Here is a 20,346-nt window from a genome sequence, read left to right as displayed (position 1 = left end):
GTGCCTCCGATTGGGACACTTATTCTCACACTATTGATTTGTGCAAAAAGGGAAAGGCAACTTATACAGAGTACTAACGCATCAGACAGAATGCCAAAATTAGGGTCAATATGTTTTTATTTACACCACTATGTACTATTTACATGACTAGATGACTATTTACATGACGCAACATGGTCGTTCACAGGGAAGCGGGTTGAAGGGATGACGCTTGATTTAGAGCCCACGGGACTCCCCGAGGTCGGCCAGGAACTTGGGGTTCACCCGGCAGGTAGAGTAGCGAGACTTGCAGGAGTCACCGCTGCGGCCAGCCATGGAGGCCTTCTTGTAGGGCGCCGCGGGCGACGAAGCAGAGAGCTGGACGTCCTCGAAGAACTGCACCACCTTGCGGCCGTACGCACCGAACTCCTGTGGATCCGCGGCCATCGAGCAGACCATGAGGGCTACACAGCGGCCCTCGTCGTTGGCCTCGATGAATTTGAAATAGTGGCCCATTACCCCAGGGTCAACGGAGCGGGTGGGACGATGCAAGGTGACGTTCTGGTCTTCAACCGGAACAGTGACACGTGGGCCGACGGTGGGGGTGACGGGAGCGGAGGTCTGCTGCAGTCCGGAGCCCAGGTGCCCGTCGCCGGAATGGGAGCCGGCGGCTCCGTTGCCGTGACCCACGCGGAATCCACTCCGGATGTAGCCACTGGCGTGCTTGGGTCCTCCCAGAAGATGGCCAGATTTGCTGCCAAGCCTGTTGAGCAGGGCAACCTTGGTTTTAACCAAGTCGGGAACGACGACGGGTGGCACAACGATCCTGGGCACGAGCACCTTAGGGACAACGATGTCGTGAAGCGAGGGGAGAGTGGGCACGACGATGTTGGGAAGATGCGGGAGAGTGGGCAGCCGGATCACGGGCTTGGTAACACCAGGCAGCCATTCAACCTTCACCTGTGCAAACAAATAATAAAAAGATGTTTCAAGTTACACAGGTATAATATGACACAATTACACAGAAAAGTACCTTCCGTCACCTTATTAATTCATGTGAAGAAACCGAACAAAAGGCCGAGTACATAAACATCGCCGCCATCCAATAAAGCCGGGATTGGGAATGGCTGGAGGCTAATGGGGAATGCCTAAGTAGTTTGCGACCTTGCTAACTGCAAAGCACGAGTTAAACAGGCATATCAGAGCAGTACATATTTAAATAAGCAGGAACGTAGAGCGACAAAAGTGATCGGTGTAAAAGAGGGTTAATAACAAATTTAGATGAGGTAGGTTTGGCTTGGGAAGGGCATGTAATGAGAAGGCAAAATAACCGCTGTTTCTTAAGGGTCACGGAGTGGATTCCAGGAATAAGCAAGCGTAGTGAGGCAGGTGATTACCAAAAAGGCTACTAACCTCATTCTCGACGTTCACAGGACTGGGGGCTGCGGTGACAGCCGCTACCCGTTCAGACCAGTCGACATGATGGTCCACGTCGGCGGCGCCGTGCGGTTCCTCGTAGCGCTCGAGCTGCGAATCGTAGGAGATGGTCGCCTTGAAGGAGCGGTTACCGGTGATCATTGCTAGTGCCTTGGTGGCCAGGGACAGCTTGTAGGCGACCAGGCTCTGCGCGGCGTCCTTCGCGATGTTTCCGGCCCACACGAACGGAGCGCCCATGAGACCCATCTTGGCGAGGATTGCCTTGGCCTCGGAGTGCTGCGGTGAGGGGAGCAGCAAGACGCCAAGGCAGACAACGGCGACCGACTGGAGCTTCATGACGAACGTCTGGAATAGACTGCTCGGTGAAGAGTGATTTCAGTGGGTCCGGGCTCGCTATTTAAAGGAACGCCACACTGGCTCATTGGCTGTTCGAGAACAGTACCGGGGAGGGGCCAAAATGACGTTGCGCACCCGTAGCGCCCTCTGTCTAAGCCCGATTCGTGGTTCATTGCACGCCCACAAAACCCTCACTCGCACGTAGCCTGCTAACACCTCTCTCCTCGAGCGGCCCACCTCTTTCCCTCACCCGCTTCCCTCAATGTCGCCTTCACTACCGTCACCATAGAAGATGAGTCACATAAACCAAAAAAGTAAAAAGACAGCAAGACGGAAGGAAAGCTTTCAGGTGCTTCAGGTCTGCAGAGGCGAACCGGGAAAAGCGTGGAAAAAACATGTATATCTTAGGATAACTAGTAGCGTACTTGTAGCCAGCTATGCCTTTACGAAAAAGTCCGACCACTTTCTGGAAGAGTACGCGCTTGTGTTTGTTTTAAATCATAACAAAACCCACGAAGGGCACCAATTTACGTTTATTACGCTGTACTAAGCCTAGGTCTTTGTTCTCCAGTTTTGGAGCCTTTTGCGCTTTCGCGGATTTGTTAATCCTTGGTAACACAAAAGAAATCAAGATGGAAAAGTCTAAATCAATGTATTCTAACCAGCAATTGCGGAACTAAGCGCACTAAACGTATTTGCACACATGTAACCACCACATGTAACTAACCGAAAACGAATAGTTTATTGGAACGACTTACCTGTCATTCGGCGAAAACACGATCGTGGCGCTTGCTTTCTAGTCTCAAGAGTGTTCCATATCGAGACCATGTGGTTAATTGTGTTCCACTTTCCAGCTGTCGGAAATGCTCCAACATCAAAGGGCGTTTAGTCAAATCGGTTATCAAAATACCATCTGTACTTATACCGGAACGACGGTAACTCTCTGCCTCCTGTATTCATTTAATTTTATTGAGAAATTTCCGCCGCACGGATGTTGACGACCAAACTACACAGCTCACACGTCCACTGGCTGAACATAGGATCAGCGACGCATATAACTGTCCCCACAAGCCGCCGCGGTGGCTCAGTGGCTATGGTGCTCGGCTGCTGGCCCGAAAGACGCGGGTTCGATCCCGACCGCGGCGGCTGAATTTCTTTGGAGGAGAAATTCGAGGCCCGTGTACTGTGCGATGCCAGTGCACGTTAAAGAACCCCAGGTGGTCGAAATTTCCGGAGCCCTCCACTACGGCGTCTCTCATAGCCTTAGTCGCTTTGGGACGTTAAAACCCCATAAAACCAAAACCAAACCTGTACCCGCGAATCTGTAACTTTTGCATAGTTTTTGAGTCCGGTTGATTTAAGCCTGCAATTCGTGAACAACGCTTGAAGCAACCCGTGGTAGGCCTCGCCAAAATGGTACATAAATGCCAACAGTATTCAGGGTGTTTCACCTAAAACTCTACACAATTTTTGGAAATAGACTTTTTGAGTTAGAAGAACGCTTTTTGCAGCGTAAAATTGTCAGCGGTGTAGTACATCAGAAGACATGCATTCCATTTACTTTTGACGGTGAGTGTAGATTTCGCAGGCGAGTTGTTAAATAATAATTTGAATGTGTGGAGAAACACCAGATATATAACCTGGCGAAGCTGGTAGGATGCCCCGGCGCAACTTTTCATTCGAGGTGGAATTTATCTGTTCATTCGGCATTATGACATAAGGTTAATCTTACCTGCGAATTAACAACCATGAGGAAGTTAACTGAGCATGGATACATCCAGCAGGTACATCATTACCCGCTTCTAAGGCTTGCCGATTCCAGTTCCCGTATACATTCTGCACTTCTACATAGACCGAAAATAAATGCACTAAGGGGTGTTCAATATATTCTGCCTCCTGGTCTCTAAACTATACAATGACTGATTAAAAGGAAAAAAATTAAACTGAGAAGAAATTTATGTGTTCTAGGTTTTGATCGACTTAGTTCATTTTCAGGTGTCAACACTGGTATTCAAGCAGTCACAAGCAAAATGTCGGCTACATTGACGTATGTGTATGAGGACGAAAAGGTTCTCATAAGTAAAACTTGACAGCGATCCCACTGCTTTTACAAGGCAGTTTCTTGCGATTGCACACAATAGGAAAAGTAACGAACAAATATACAGTGTTTGCCAAAAATAACCAGGCTAGGCGGTTTGCTTCTCAGTCGTATATTGAAGCTGTTCTGCCAGCTCTTTAGCTCTAAATTTCTGTATGGCAAGGAGAACCCTTGTCCTCACCTTCCAAGAACTTTTTGATCTTTAGGGAAGCCGTAAGAGCCCTAGTATTCGAATGAGACGCAAACCATGCAGCCTGGTTACTTTTGGCAAATGCTGCAGAAATAAACAGTAGCATATGTCGTTCTTAAAAGCCAATTTCGGACCTCTATCTCCGTGCTTCGCATGGTCAATTCCATTCTTACTGTTAGCCATGCAAGCGCAAAAGAAACTCGTGGTCTGTACGATCTTCAGCGCATGCTAAAAAAGCCATGTGGTCTAAATAAATCTGGATCTTTCCACTACGGCATCCTTCGCAAGCTTATGTGTAGCTTCGTGACGTTAATCCCCAGAATTTACCATTTACAATTTTTTGTTCGCCATACGCAGCTGCGACGACGGGATGGCGCGAAAGAAAAAAGGTCCCCCTGAAACGCGAGGAGACGCGAGTTCAGTTGGGACACTCGACCAGGCTTCGGAGCGGGAGCGTCCTCAGAACCACTCAACGGCGAAGTCATCCCGGTTGCGTGCAGGGACGGGAGGAACCAAAGTGAAATCCTACGAAGCTAGGGACCAGACCCAAAAAGCTACAGGTGGGCAAATTTGGCTTTTGTGACATTGCATGAACTGATACATAACAAAAGAAGAGAATTGGCATAGCATCAATTTTCAGTTTCTTTGTTTCGAACATACATTTTCTGGAAAAATAATATTGAGACGTACGTTGCAGACGAAGCAGATCGCAGCGAAAAACATTTCGAGGGACCTCATCTTTGAAAGTGCGCAAAGAAATAATTTTTTTTAAAACTTTTATTAGGCTATTACCCCTTAAGGTTAAGCATTGGTCTGCATTCTATCATTATACCACAGAGCACAAAACGACCCGTATATGATATCCCTCGTTCTTTTGAAGTACTGTTGATACATTCTAGCGATTAAAAACTTTTTATTACATTCACTACCCCTCAAGAATACGGAATACCTGACGAAGGCTGCTTGCTACCTTTGTCGTACCACATTAGTTTCAAGCTGTTGAAATACCTTCTTGTGTCTGTAGCCTTTAAGAAGGAACAAAAAATTCATAATTCGAAATTTCTATCTTTTACTCTCTCAAAGCAACCATATCGAGTTTGATAAGGGTTTCGTAGCTCGCCCCTAAGTGAACTTGCACCTCAGAATGATATCGGGATATGTATCGGAATCGTATATTGACTGAAGGACCTACCTGGCTGAAGAAACAACTATATCACACACTGATGCATTCGCGTTGTCACTACTGTCTTATTGTTTCAGGCACAGCACCGGAAAAAGCATAGAAAACATATACTTACTGCCAACAAATATGTACAGTTGATAGAAGATGACCCTTGTTTAAGTCATACTGTCCCTGTGTTTAGAGAACACCAATTGCTTACTGCATGGAATGTTGTAAATAAAAAGATAGCGTTAGCCACTGACCAAGTAATGCATTCCGAACCTGCCGCATTTTACCACAAGTACCTTGCGAAAGTACACAGCTACAACACAACCCACAAATTATAATGAAGAAAAATACGCACAAACTACGACACCCAGAGAGAACTTACAGAATTTCCAGCCTTTTAAATAATACCTTACAGCATCATTCGCTTTGGGTCGCTAAACACCCATAAACTTTAAAACAAATGATCATCATCCTGCGGCGAACACTATTCAAGAAAGCAGGCTATTGAAAGCTTGCAAAAAGAACATCGCTGTGTACCTGTTGTCACTCCAGGCGTAACCATTTCGTTGATTTTTCTCTTGTTTTGTGTGTTTTCGTTAGACGCCATTTAGATGTCTGATATGAAACACCACAGCCATTCATTTTGTATTTCCATTGCGCGTATGTTTTCTGCACTGAATGTCTTGTGCTCCTCAATGTGAGCAAGGTGGGGCAGACTCTTCGTCAGGCATTTTTATGGCTACATAGACATGTGCATTGTCTAAATAAAAGACATACTCTGAGGCGAACGTATGCTACACTCGCAAACAGCCATACTTGCATTTTCAACGACACCTTTTCCCGTCGTCGCTTGACTGCAGCGCCACCGCCACCGGAGCGGCAGATGACGGTAACCCATGACCGCAGGTTCCGTTCTTGTCGATAACAAGACCAAGGCGACGAAGAGTCTCTCTCCTCGCGGTGGCAACGCATCATCAGAACGCGAAGACCAACGGGCTGCCACGCCGGCTGGTCCAGATCAGTCCCTGGCTGTGACCAGCCCGCCCTCACTGCCGCCACAGTCGACCCTGTTCCCAGGTTCGGAAACATCCGGCCTGTTGAGTGAGGCTCGTTCTGTGGACAGCCGTTGAGGGCACGCCTCCCGAGCCATGCTGCTGTCTGCCAGGGAGACGAGCTAGGTTTCCGCCTGCAAGAGAGGCGCGACGGATATGTCCAACACCAGCTATGGGCGCCCTGGGGGACCATTTACCCACCTGGACAACACACAGGCGAAAGGGGTGAGCTTGATCAACAACGCTATTGGATTTTGTTCAGTACGTCTAGTGTGGAAACGATTGACGCGCAAGGTTGTGAGGTCTGGGATTGATGGTCCAAATCACAGTTACTCTGTCACATAGAAGAGCATAGCCTGTCTGCACCGATTATGCTGGTAGAGTCAATGGGTAAGTTTTCGTTGTACGGCACTACTTTTTCCCGCATCGCCTGGCTCTAAAGAAATATGGCAGCAGCTACCCAATGTTACCATAACAGTGAACAGCATCTTTTGCAAGGACTTTCCATAGAGCAGCAGGTTTCCAAAGCATGTGGACCATGGCCCGCATACTTGCGCAAGGTGTTGTTTCAACAAGTTAAGAAAATAATTGTTACCCGCGCATTTTAAAGGGCAGCTGCATAGGTCTTAGAAACCGATGAGCTTAAGGGGGTCAAATCTGTGAATCTTGCAGGCAAAGCATGCGAAGTCCTTTTGGGCCAGCAATTGAAATGGTGGCGTTATCACCGATGAAAATCGAGACGGTCTTCGCGCTTCTCAGCAGCGCAGAGCGCGAAGGGGGTGCGCATGTTGACGTCATCAAGGGTACCGGTTAAGTTACAAAGCATAAACGCTTGCTTTGAAGGAAAAAAAAACAACAACATTCAATTGAAGGCAAAGGCCACTGAGCGCCGTTTGGTAGCATCCAATGAGGCATGGCAGAGTGTCGTTAACGGCAGCGGTAATTTGAAATCTTCGCTTCCATGAAGTGACATCAAGCTTTCCCGCACTTCGCTGCTGTTCTACGTCAGTCAGGGGCAGCCATAAAGCTTCGAAATCTCGTGTTGGAAAGGGAAAGATTGTGGTAATCTGGAATTTTTTCCCAGTGCAATTGCTATGCAGAGGTACCATTGAATGCAGCCTAGCGGTTTATTTCTGTAGTACGGTTGGGTCAGCTGTTGGACCCGTCCTTTCGCCGCTACACTCTAAGCAGAAATAATTCTGAATGGGAGTATAAAGGGTGTCAACTGTCCTCTAGCACCCCCTCTTTTAGGAATAGGATTGGCTTAGCGAATTTTCGGAAGAGATTTCGGTGACTAAATATGCGGAAAGCTTGCTGTTGTCAACGGAGGTATGTTCCCACTGTAAAACACGATATCGACGCAGTCAAAACGTGGAATTGTAGGTCCTCGCTTTAAGAAATAGAGGAGAGGAAACGAAGGTTCAAATCTTCATAACTGCTAGAACTTCGCATGTTTTGAAGAGCCCCGCCGCGGTGGCTCAGGGGTTACGGCGCTCGGCTGCTGACCCGAAAGACGCGGGTTTGATCCCGGCCGCGGCGGCCGAATTTCGATGGAGGAGAAATTCTACAGGCCCGTGTACTGTGCGATGTCAGTGCACGTTAGAAGAACCCCAGGGGGTCGAAATTTCCGGAGCCCTCCACTACGGCGTCCCTCGTAGCCTGAGTCGCTTTGGGACGTTAAACCCCAATAAACCAAACCATGTTTTGAAGAGGGAACTTGTTTCCGTTATCAACTGTAAGTACTCCGTCGTTTTAGGGATGAAAAATCTTCTGCTGCTTGGACAGCATACCCTGCCGCTTACACGGAGCCCGTGAGAGGACGGCTTACTCTCTCTTTACTCGTTTCGCCTTTACGGTGTACGAGAATGGCCAACGTTTGCGGCGGTGATTTTCTTTTATGCGTAGCATATTGCAGTCACTCAGTTCAGCCCTTGGGCGCGGCCGGGCAGCCACCAAACCACGTGACGTGACGTCACATGGTTTGGTGACGTGACGTCACCAAACCACGCGAGAAAAAGAAAAGAAAAATAACAAAAAAAAAATAAAAATAAAAAATAAAAAAGGACGTCTGAGCATGATGGCGGTTGCCACCGCCCCGTTTCAAAGGGGGCGCTCCTATTCATCCATCCATACGTCACGGAGGAAAAGCTGCTGAGAAAATCGAGTGCCGCCAAGCAATACCTCGCGCAAAAAGACCGCGCAATATGCAACGCATTCTTGGCTTAACCAAGCTAAGCCTGGCCATCTTTTTTCAGTTTCCCGCCGATTGCACATGCTGTAGCATGTAGTGGAAGAGGTATGCGCCTTTGTGAAAAAGTAACCATGCTTGACCCGCCTGGGCAAATTTGGTGCATACACCAGCCACCTGGTAACACGTCGCAGACGAGCTTAAAGACGCAGCTGCGCTTCGGAACTCATATGCACTGGGCTGATCTAACCAACAAATTAATCACTTCAGCAGACTAATACGCTGTTCTCCCAGTCGAAAAGAATGACAACTCTGTAAAAATAATAGGAAGTCTTCTGTCATTTTAGATTAGCGATATAATTTTCTGTGGTTTTTAGAATTTCTATGTAGAACAGTACGGTTTCCTGTAGTACGTTTTTGTAGTGTGCAGCTCCGTGAAACTTTTCTGCAGCAAGATGGAAATAAGTTGTTACTGCAGCAATGTCTGTTGTTATTAGATGTTCATGGGCAAACCTTTTCAGAAAATCAGTTGTGAGGAGATAAAATTTTGTGTTCGTTTTGTGACTAAGCTTTCACAGTTTTTTTTATAGTAACCTTTCTTCCACATTGCGAGGGTTATTGAAGTTATTTGTCGTCGCGTATCGATCGGAAGGGAAATATTGTGCGCCTACTTCAGTACCGCGCTGGGGCAGATCTCTTGCTACCAATACATATTAGTTTCCACTAGACAGCGGTGCCAGACAGACAACAGTTTGATCACAAAGCGCGAATTGTTTCCCGCGGCCATTTTTACATCTTAATTTTTTGGTATTGGTTTGCGGAGGAGTTTATCTTTAGAGAGTAAACAATTTTAGCGTCATCGAAAACAAAGCTTGAACCCTTACTCATTTATTTATGACCTGACTAAGCCCACCGCAGGGCAAAGGCCTCTTCCATGCCTCTGCAATTAACTCTGCCCTTTGCCAGCCACGGCAACTGTATATGTGCAAACTTCTTAACCTCATCCGCCCACCTAACTTTCTGCCGCCCTTTGCTACGTTTGCCTTCTCTTGGAATCCACTCTGTTACCCTTAAGGACCAACGGTTATCTTGAGTTCGCTTTATGCCCGACCCAAGCTAATTTATTCCTCTTGATTTCGACTGGGATATGCAAGCTGCAAGGCTTTTACTGGCTCCCCAAAAATATTCTCAAAGCTTCTATGACATCCAGCAATTAGTGCATTTCTTAGTGTAATCAACTTGTTTCACACAGAGCCTTGTGCAATGACTTGCGAACTTGCAGTCAGGTGTCCATTTTTCCGTTAGTAATCGCACTGGCGAAGGGTTCTTTGATGCCAAGAATGACCAAGTACGCCCGCACCTGGACCCATGGATGTCTGGCTTGCCAACTGTACAACATTCAACTTTCTGATTCCTTTTCGGTTTGCATCTGGTTTCGTTTGGTTTATGGGGTTTAACGTCCCAAAGGGACTCAGGCTATCAGAGACGCCGTAGTGAAGGGCTCCGGAAATTTCGACCACCCGGGGTTCTTTAACGTGCTCTGACATCGCACAGTACACGGGCGTCTATAATTTCTAGCCCAAAGAAATTCCGCCGCCGCGGCCGCGATCGCACCCGCGTCCCGGCCGCGGCGGCGGAATTTCTTTGGAGGAAAAATTCTAGAGGCCCGTGTACTGTGCGATATCAGTGCGCGCTAAAGAACCCCAGGTGATCGAAATTTCCGGAGCCCTTCACTACGGTGTCTCTCATAGCCTGAGTCGCTTTGGGACGTTAAACCCCATAAACCAAACCAAACCAGATGCAAACCGAAAAGGAATGAGAAAGTTGAATATTGTACAGTTGGCAAGCCAGACATCCATGGGTCTGCATCTAAGCCTATCAGAAACTGTCGACAATGACCAGATGACCACCATTTGATGGACATTCGTTTGTCGGTCAGATGAGTTCTTCAGTTTCACCCACTCATTCCAAGGCATCCTAAATTTAGAATAGGAGCCACATTTTCTTAAGAGTCATTTCATTTTCTATTAACTTTGGTCCAATTTCTTCTCGATTTCGGCAAAGATGTGACTAACCCGCTTTTGTTCCCTGACCCACTGTGCACTCTCTGCAAGGAAGCATGAGTCAACAAAAATGCACGCCTAAATCAAGTTTTAAAATTTATTTCTGCAGGCTCATACGGACTCTCTCATAACCTCAGTGCACCAAGTGCGGACAAGGCCTATGTCGTCACGTCTGTGCGGGCTTGGGCACAACTTCGGAGTCCCTGACGTCATCGAGCATCAGGTACCGCCTGACTACTGTCCAGCAATCCCCCAGGTTGTCCAGCTGCGCAAGCCCGTCTTCCCGGGGGTGGCACTCCACCCGCTCTCTGACCACGCCGGCCAGCCTCATGAAGTCGTGCATGTCCCGGAAGCTCCTCAGGGCATCCCGAATCAAAAGGACGGCATCGACCTCGCTGACAGGAGCCAGCTGTCTGATGCGTCCAAGCAGCTCGACATGTCCAGACACCCGTTCCAGAGCTTGGCCGCCGTACCTAGGGCGTTGGAAAACGTGTTTGTTGTGTTGGGGTTTGCGGCGCGCAAGCAAGAAGCGCTTTCATACAAAAAAAGGAGCTATCTATGCCTGGTTGCAGCCTCTTTTTTTAGAAAATATTCCGCGCTTTCCAATGCTGCGGTGCAGCTAAAAAATATATTAAAAGGAAACACGAACAACCATGGCCATTTTGGTTATTTAAAGAGGTTGGATGAAGGTTTCGCCTTGGGCCCTAGGCTCAAAACAAAATCAGGGTCTTTGCAACCGCTTGATCGATGCTTCATGTGCTTGTGGCAAAATACCGAAGCAAGCGTCGAAAACCGAAATACCGCGAAAACCTCGTCGTTCAGCACCGCTGTAAATGACTGATGTCTAGTCTTTATCGTTTCTGGGTCATTAGCGAATACAGAAAATTAGAGAAACAGTGCAGACGACTGACTACACTGAACAAAAGCTTAGGCCGGGGACTCGCGGTTGCGAAACAAGGAGTTAAAAAAAAAAGGTGCCGCTAGCGAGAACACATCGCAACTATCGCATTAAATTTTGAAAGCAAACAATCCGCATCTTTTTAGGGAAAGCAACGCTACCCACCCCCTTGCGCGACGCCACGTACGGTAATGGTGACTGCTTGAAAACATGAGCATAATACCGTGACTCTCTAATCTTCGTTTTCTCAATGTTTTTCGTTTATTCCTACCGATAACCTTCTCGTCAATTTGTTCGCTGCGCACAGCTCGTTGTGTTCGTGCGCTATGCGCCTTGGTAAGTCTGCAGGAGCGCCCGATTAAGTCCATGATGTTCGGAATTACTATTAAGGACGCTGGTAGTTCGGTGCTTCGAAAGTTGCCTAGTGGTCTTTTGTCCGAGAAGCGGTGGTTATTTAGGCGAAAGCCTCATAGGGTTCATCAGCTACGAAACCCGTCGTTGTCATCGTTGACCGCTGAAGTGATCCCGAGAATTCGGTGTGACGTGACTATGGTCCCGGAGACTGGAAGAGACATCATGAGACCGGATGTGACGTCAACCATACCGGTGGTCACGTCATCAGACCACGGGTGAAGTCAGCTAGACTCGAGTTAAGTGCCGAAAGTGAGGTGGCGGCTCGGTTTGCGTGGAGCTTTATATATACGCGGATGTCGTGCGATATTTCCTAAAGGCCTTCACCCTAAGGTATTTCCTCCCAAAGGACTTTACCGAAAGGGCCTTTGAGAAATTAGTATTAGCTACGAACTAGTAAACAAATAGTTCACAATTAGTCCACGATGACACACAAGTGCTTTCGCATTCACTGAACCCTAGTGCATAGCCTTAAGCGTCTATATAAATTTAAACAACAAATTGCATGATGCAACAAAAGTTTTATTTGCTAAAAACGATTTGAGAAAAATATTGAACAAAACTTGAAAAGACACGCTTGTATTTAAAGAGAAAAAATTGTTAAAAATTTTCAGAAATATGCAAAATCTTTGTTACTCTATTGGCCACTATCGGCAAAAAAAAAATTCTATCTTGAATAGTAATCTTGCTACAAAACAATAGCTGGAAACCCTATAGTTGTGCCTCGGAGCGCAGCCGCCTGTGTTTGAGGCTGGTTTCCATCATCACCGATTAAAACTGAATCATTTTCAGCGCCTTGCAACATTTTCAGGCTCGTTGTTGCACAGGTCGTCGATTAAATCACTCGCAGACGAAACGGAGTCCTGAGATTTGCTATGTTCTTGAGCGCGTGGCGCGCATGTGGAGGCTGCCAAGCGAGTTTGATGGTACCGCATCTTCGGAGCACGTTCAAAAAGCGCCGTTTTGCAGGGGCAAAAAAAAAAAACTATATCCGAAACAAAACTTCAGGTCTCCGGCTAGAAGTCAGATGCGCATCGCGCCTGTAAGCAACGCGAGATGCTCCGAAGTCGAGCGGCGAAGGCGTCATCTGCGGGTAACCTGACGGGCACAGAGCGCAGATCCGCGATTTCATTTCTTCGCAGCGCGTTAGAAAGTGTCCCCTCGCAAGGCAAAATACAACTACATCGGAAACAAAACTTTTTTTCTTTGCCTACAAGCTATAACTGCAGCGCGGTCATTAGCAACGCAGAAGGTTCTGAAATCGGGGCATGAAATGATCGTTAGCGGGCTAACGATGCTTAGTGGGCGCGGTAGGGAAAAAGTTAACGTGCACTGATTTCGCACAGTACACGGGCCTCTGGGCGCGGTAGGGAAAAAGTTAACGTGCACTGACTTCGCACAGTACACGGGCCTCTTAGCATTGCGCCTCTATACAAATGTGACCGCCGAGGCCGGGGAATCGCATTAAAGGCATGCAAAACAAGGTACTTAGATTTATTAAAACACATATGAAAGACACGCACCATCATTAGTTCACTAAGGCGATCTGAACACCAGGACACATGAATTCCGCAGCTGGTTGCATCGCTTAAAGATGTTTACATAGGACCATCAATATTCAAAGAAAAATAGAACTTTACGTCTAGATGCCATATTCCACACCGCGTCCGACGCGCAGCAAACACAGCTTGACAATTGTAGTACCACAGGGCCGAACGAAAACTTTCTTTTTTGCCCGAAGAAGATATCCGAATAGAATAGGCTGCCGCCTGACGCGGCCTACTTGACAAACAGCGAGTCTTTATATGCTGCCATATCTTTTTTACAAGCGTAGTGTGCGTCCTTCCTCATTGGAAGGTTTTTCTTTTTTTTTTTTCGAGGGGGGGGGGAACTATTTGTTCGAGTTCATTCTGTGGTTGCTTTTTTGTTCACTTTCTTGCATGCTAATGTACATTGATGTATGCTTGTAACACTTCAGCCTTGTCTACCAAAAGGGCGACTGGCTGTTTTGAATAAAATAAATAAATATAAAGCAGCTGACATTACATTTCTCCTCTCTTATCTCAAGCGCCTCATATACCACATGCTTCTGCAGCAAATTAATAGCTGTAGAAGTGGTAGTCCTGTTTTATTTTAAGACATAATAATAATAGGAAGTAAAAGATTTTTGCTAGCCCCGGAATCTGTCATCGCTACGCGAAGCAACTGAGCTGGGGCAGCGGAAATAGAAGGATAGCAGGCAGAGTGGAAAGATGAAATGAAAGAGGTGAGGGGGCAGGCAGAAAATGAAAGGGGCGAGAGGTACACTGTACAAGTAATCTATTTACACCACGATGTATGTACAGGTCGGACACGTGTGATATTCGTAACCAAAGTGGAATAACAGCACGTCAAATTAAGAGCAAGAAATCAAAAGCGCCCACAAAGCCTAAAAGTGTAGGATCCATCTCATAGATATAGCGATATTTTTAGTTTCAAAGGAAGGGTAAGAAACCAAAAATATCGCCATATGTATAAGCTGGACTGTAAACTTTGAGGCTTTATGGGCGCTTTCAGCAGGCATGAGCCCATATGGGTTCTGTGGACCCTCAAACCTGGACTATGCAGTTACCAAGCCATACATTGCTTTTGACGCCTGTGCTCACCTATTCCGTCGAACGCCGCTTGCAAATTCAGCAGCTCGCGCGACCAGGTCAGAATTCCGGCGGGCCGTGTCTCGAACCATGAACCACTGGTTGCTCAGGTCGACGCCTCCAGCCAGGCTCACGTTGAGCATGACGTAGTTATCTTCGATTCCGGCGTACAAAGTTCCAATGAAGGCGCCGTAGTCCGTGAGAGGCTGGGTCGACAAATCCAGGCTGTGGATGTTGTGACTAGTCTTGAAAACGCGGGCAAGAGCCTGCTGATTTGTCTCACCGATGTTTCCAGAGGAAATAGAAAGTTGCCTAAGAGTCGCGTTTAGAGACAGCGACAGAATAACCTCACTCCAGAATTCTTCCATATTGAAATACTCGTCTCCTGCCAAGCCCACAATGTGAAGATGCAGGCTCGTAAGCCCTCGCGAAGTTCTGATACAGGAGGAGACTGCTGAACAGGTCGCTCTGTTTAGGTGGTGATGCCAGATGACTAGTTTTGCCGAGGTGATGTAGGCCAGCGTTGGGAAGTGTTGCGCAATTTCTAAAAACGCGTACTGGTCAATTCCATCTGTCAGAAAACCATAAAACTGCCATGATTCGTCCCGTCGTCTGTGTTCGTAAAATAGAGAGGTCCTAAAGCAAACCTTTGGCCCTGCTCCGCTTTCGGTGACCATTTTCTGCATCGCTCGCAGCCGGTTGTACGACTCGGGAAACACTTCGGGATTGCCGAACTCGATGGTTATCTTCAGAGAAGCCTCGGATGTCAAATACATGAGAAACGTTCTCCACTTAGATCCACTCCAAGCATCGATGGGAAGCGTGAATTCATCAAGAGTGCAGCTCATAGTCAGCGCTTGGAACCAGCTGTCAAACAAAACGCTACTTCTTAATCTATAGTGTCCTTTCACGCCCTGTAGATTGAAGCAACGTAGAACATGATTGCGTTCTATAACTGTTCTTACTGCCAACGAAATTTCCTCGTCGACCACAACATCGAGTAGAGTCACACAAGTGAGGGTCCTGTTTTTCTGCAGGCAATCGAGAAGAAGTAGGGCGGCCTTTTTTTTAATTCGCTCCTCGCCGACTACGCTCAAAGATGTTAAGGTGGTGTTGCAGAGCAGATACTCCTGAAACATTTCTCGCTGAATCCTCGGGGCATTGTTCAAAACCGATGCGCACAGTGAGAGCTTTTTGAGCTCACTGATTTTCATGACGGCTGGCAAAAGCACAATGGGATCGCGGTCCGACACATACACGGAAGATATATCAAGAACCGTCAGGGAAGCCATCCTACTCAGCAGGATCGACAGCGGATACAGGAAATGTCCAAGAGATTCCAAGGAGGGGTTGAACACAAGTTCATCCACGGGCCGTAGAGATGATAAAATATCTAGACATGTTTCGGAAATACTATTGCCCCAGGTTATCTTCAACCTGTTCAGGAATGCGGTTCTTCGGAGGGCTTCGAAAACAACTCTAGAGTGCGCGCCAAAGACGTCTCCGTTTATCTCGACTGCCGCTACACACTTGTGTATCTTCAAAAGGCAGTGCACGAAGGTGGCGCTTCGCCGCAACAAATCTTCGTCGGGGTTCACCCGGAGCGATTCTGAGGTGTCCACCAAGGAAAGGAGCGTGCTTCGTTTCGGGTGCTGCCGCAGCTCCAAGCACACCTGTGAGAGAAACTCGTTCAAAAGTGGAAGATGGCGGAAGATATGACAAGATTGACTTGTTCCCATTGTGCATGGTGCCATGCAGTCAATAATAGCCGCTGTGAAAGGGCTCCGGACACCTTCTAAGCTGGCCATGAGAACGGCGAGCTGATCATCTGGCTGAGGCCCTACGGGCGATACCACGTCGCCTGCCGCTCCGTCGCCAATGGGCCTCTCTCTGCGCAAGGAAAAGCAAGGTGTTAATTTTAAGGAGTAAAAAATAATTGACGCTAAGCGAGCCGTCTAGGGGTCGAAAACACCGGATAGTTTCTGTTTCGCCTACTTTATAGTTCAACGAAGGGTGCCAGAAGACTGCGTGCTCAAAAAAAAAAAATATGACGGGCGGTCTAGAGAGGTTAGGTCAAATATGAATTTGGCGCGCGAGCACTTCCGTAGATAATTCAGTTTCGGTTACTGTTCGAGGCTCGGCAACGCCAAGCAGGCTTCAAAGGTCGGCGTTATTGGTGAGCGAAGGCCTTATTACTATCCAACTGAAACTGGTTGGTTGGTTGGTTGGTTTATGGGGTTTAACGTCCCAAAGCGACTGAGGCTATGAGAGACGCCGTAGTGGAGGGCTCCAGTTTCCAACTGAAACTGGAGGGGAGAGTGAAGCTCCGCCTTAAGGGCATGACGAGAGAGCGCTAATGCCCATATATGCGGAATTAGTGGATTAATCAATCAATTAATCAAGCAAGCAAGCAGGCAAGGAAGCCATAAATCAGATATTTTACTTTCGTCATAAAATGCTGGAGGTTTGTCCGGAAAAAAAGTGGAAACAATTTCCATTTGAAACGCCGTGAGCACCTCGTGCGAAACAAATGCACAGATCATTTGCACTTAGGGTTTACATACCGTAAATTTCTCTGCTCAAGCGAGCCGTCAAGAAACATGTGAACCGTGGCAGTCAGTAATTCACAAAAATACGAGAAAAAGAAGTACTTCAAGCAAAATTTCGTAGACCCTCCTGGGGGATCTACATTCTTTGTACCCCGGGGGTCCTCATACCTCTCTTGGTGCGGCGATGTAGTAGTTAAGCGATGCGCCATTGCCCGTCGATGACAGGTGCTGCCGCTGGCGAGGGTTCTGGGACCCAGCTTGCTGCATAAGCTGCCTAGACATTAGTTTTCTGCATACTATTTTAACGCCATCGATTCTACATTGCCTCTCTAAGTCACTGATCGCGCTTTGTAATTAGTCTCCTGAGTTACTTAGCAAGAGAATTTTATGAATGAACCGCATATTGCTAAGCTATTCTCAGTTAACTTCTATCCATAACTTTTTCTCTTACAGATCTGTGAATACCGCGTGTAAAAACCCGCTGAATAATACCGGGGAGACCGAGTCTCTCCCTTGCTGACACCCTTTCTTACTGAGATTTCATTACTTTCTTTATGACGGGCTATGGTGGATACAACAGCTGTTGATAATTTATTACGGTAAGTATCATCATCGTCGTGTTTTTGCCTCGACAACGTGATGTCATTCCTCAAGGTTTACGTCATAGGAAGCAGCGACCAATGCGGAAGGCGCAAATGAAACGAACAAAAAATAAAATGTACGGGCTGCTCCACTTCTAAGGTGAACAGTCATGCGCCCTAATTTGGATACATGAAAACTAATGAGCATGTGGACGCAATTAGAGGAGCTCCAATTATACAACGCTTCTTGCAAGTGTGCATTGTTCTTATATGACACAAATTTAACTTCGTCATGCACCCCTGTGTTAACCTTAGGTGTGGGCGACGCTGCACAAAATGCGGCTCAGCTCATTTAAGGAGAGAACGTTAGTACCCCCATGTCGGGAAAAATTTTCCTGCGTCGGCGCAGGCGACTGTCTGAAGCATCTGAGGCTCCGGCAACTTAGGTGGGCCACCTTGATGACGTGACCTTCTGGCGTCATCACAACCTGCCCACCGAACTTTCTGGAAACTGATCACCGTGTCAGATGGAAGCTAAATAAATGATTGGCCGAAAGCGGTTGCCTGGGTAGCACAAGCCCCACCGGTAGCAGCACCTGCCATTGCCGGACAGTGGCGCATCGCTTAACCGTTGCACCTTTGCGCCGGAAGTGGGTCGAGGACTCCCATGCAAAGTAGAGAATTCCAATTTAGCATATATGGACATTAATCCATTAATGGTATCGCGTCATTCCCGTAAGGTTGAATTTCAGTGTCCGCTCCAGTTTTTTGCTTGAAACGAACGCACTAGAATGAGCTCGCCCTAGCATGCCCAGCTCGATCAGTCAAGAGTGCCTACTTCCAGCATTAAGTTTCTCTCAGTAACTCTTTGTAGCTGGCTTTCGCTTCGATAGGACTCCCTGCACATTGCAAATAACGGAAATTTATATAGTCCACAAAATTAAGGTTACAGCCAATTCATAGAAAGGTCCCTGAGACCACCACCATCCTTTGTCCGCTGCAAGAAACGATTGCTGATGTTTTCATACACACGGTAGCGCACGCCCCACAGGCACGCTGTAATGACCCTTTGATACCTGTGCAAGCTATGTAAAAACACTGACACTGGACTGTTCAGAAAGATGCAGATAGGGCTTGGTGGCCACTCCCTTAATGCTTTTTGCCGGTTGCAAGGAAATTTCGCACAACTGACATGGCGAAACCCAGGAAGCGCCTATTAAAAAGGTTTACTGATGTTTCCAACGAAGTTTCCTAAGATTAGCTATATGATCCCTTGATTGTTCGCTCACATGGTGCTCGCGCTCCTACAGCCACGGCGCGACTTCATTGCAGGAACCGGAACTGCCTCCACATTCGACCGCCATGTTGATATATAGCCATGGTTACACAACGCAGGCACGTCAAGGAGGAGGCATCACCCGAATAATATCTACTACGAGGGTGCAGCCTTCGAAACTACGTCCACATCTTAGAAAACGCACCTGTCGCGCTTGTCTTGTGGCGCACACCAGCTGACAGGCCGAGCCATGGTCAGAATCCTGGAGATACTCTTCTTCTTGGTCTTCAATTGAAGCGCCCAGATGGCCAACGTAGGAGGTGTATGGCTGCAGGCACACAGGTCAGACATTAAAACACTAATTAAAGTTTCAACTGTTGTTGCAAATGAAAATAGTATCTCAAAGGTCTGCGTTCGTTGCACTCACCGAGACATAAATTTTCAAACAGCTCTATAAACACGCAAATCGAATTTTCAATGGCTGATTGCTGTGCTTCACGAGTTAAATTGGTAAATTGGTTTTTGAGGAAAGAAAATGGCGCGGAATCTGTCTCACATATCTCGGCGGACACCTGAACCGCGCCGTAAGGGAAGGGAGGAAGGTAGTAGTGAAAGAAGAAAGAGAGAAAGAGGTGCGGTAGTGGAGGTCACCGGAATAATTTCGACCACCTGGGGATCTTTAACGTGCACTGACATCGGACAGCGCACGGGCGCCTCTTGCATTTCGACTCCATCGAAACGCGGCCGCCGCGGTCGGGTTCGAACCCAGATACTCCGGCTCGGTATACGAGTGCCTTACCACTGAGCCACCGCGGCGGGTGCTCGACGAGGCCAATTCTGGTTTGTGTATAACGTGAAGCTTTCATGCGGCGGATCTTTGATGTGATTGTGAATAAATAGCACGGTTGAACGTCACTGCTTATGGTGTTCGATTATCCTCTGTTGTATTTTTTGGAGTGCAAGCAATCAGTGCAGGCAATGAGCAGGCATGCAAGCATTGCGCCGCCGGGTTATGGAAGAGGCATACGTGAAGGATCTAGAAAACAAATCTAGCGACAGCACCATACCAGCAGACCTCTAAAGAAAAGGTGATAAAACACCTATCAGGCACGGTGGCAGGCAAGGCAACCATCTCCACATCGCCATTCTTCACACGCTTAAGAGGACTTCAGCTTATCGGACTGAGAAGTTTGGCGTCATCAATAGGAATAATCAAAGACCAATTACGAAGGTTATCAGGCAAGGAGGCCACTTCCAGGCCAGTATTCGTAGCGTCTGTACAAATGATACAATCTCCGTAGCTCCGGTCAAAAATTACTTCGCGATATCCACTTCGCGGTAAAACAAGCCCCGAACTAGCAGCCAAAACAGCTTAGAATACAGGCCTCAACCCACCTCACAGATGCGTGCAAACCTGGGATCGCCCAAGATTTCTAAGTGCTAGCTTTCTCGAACACCCTTAGAGAACGCACCGGGCAGCTACG

At 47.5% G+C, this 20,346-nt stretch overlaps 2 protein-coding genes across 2 annotated transcripts in view; both read right to left on the bottom strand.

The window, feature by feature from the left end:
* Positions 1-216: 216 nt before the first annotated feature.
* On the bottom strand, positions 217-1,752 carry LOC149347325 (uncharacterized). The gene is made up of 2 exons (XM_089541552.1): positions 1,393-1,752; positions 217-939 (listed from the first exon to the last, which is right to left on the bottom strand). The coding sequence occupies exons 1-2, from the start codon at positions 1,750-1,752 to the stop codon at positions 217-219; spliced, it is 1,083 nt and encodes a 360-aa protein (XP_089397678.1).
* Positions 1,753-10,680: 8,928 nt separating this feature from the next.
* The window catches only part of LOC149347324 (uncharacterized), a 33,572-nt gene continuing 23,906 nt past the window's right edge, over positions 10,681-20,346 (bottom strand). The window contains exons 5-7 of the mRNA XM_089541551.1: positions 19,068-19,190; positions 14,469-16,346; positions 10,681-10,987 (exon numbers count right to left, since the gene is read on the bottom strand). Of these exons, the coding sequence (XP_089397677.1) occupies positions 10,681-10,987; positions 14,469-16,346; positions 19,068-19,190 (2,308 nt within the window). The remainder of the gene's footprint in view (positions 10,988-14,468; positions 16,347-19,067; positions 19,191-20,346) is intronic.

This window comes from Amblyomma mixtum, chromosome 4 (genome assembly GCF_055824585.1).
Source record: "Amblyomma mixtum isolate Tamu chromosome 4, ASM5582458v1, whole genome shotgun sequence".
NCBI lineage: Eukaryota > Metazoa > Arthropoda > Arachnida > Ixodida > Ixodidae > Amblyomma > Amblyomma mixtum.
This window is presented reverse-complemented; position numbering and strand designations above follow the sequence as displayed.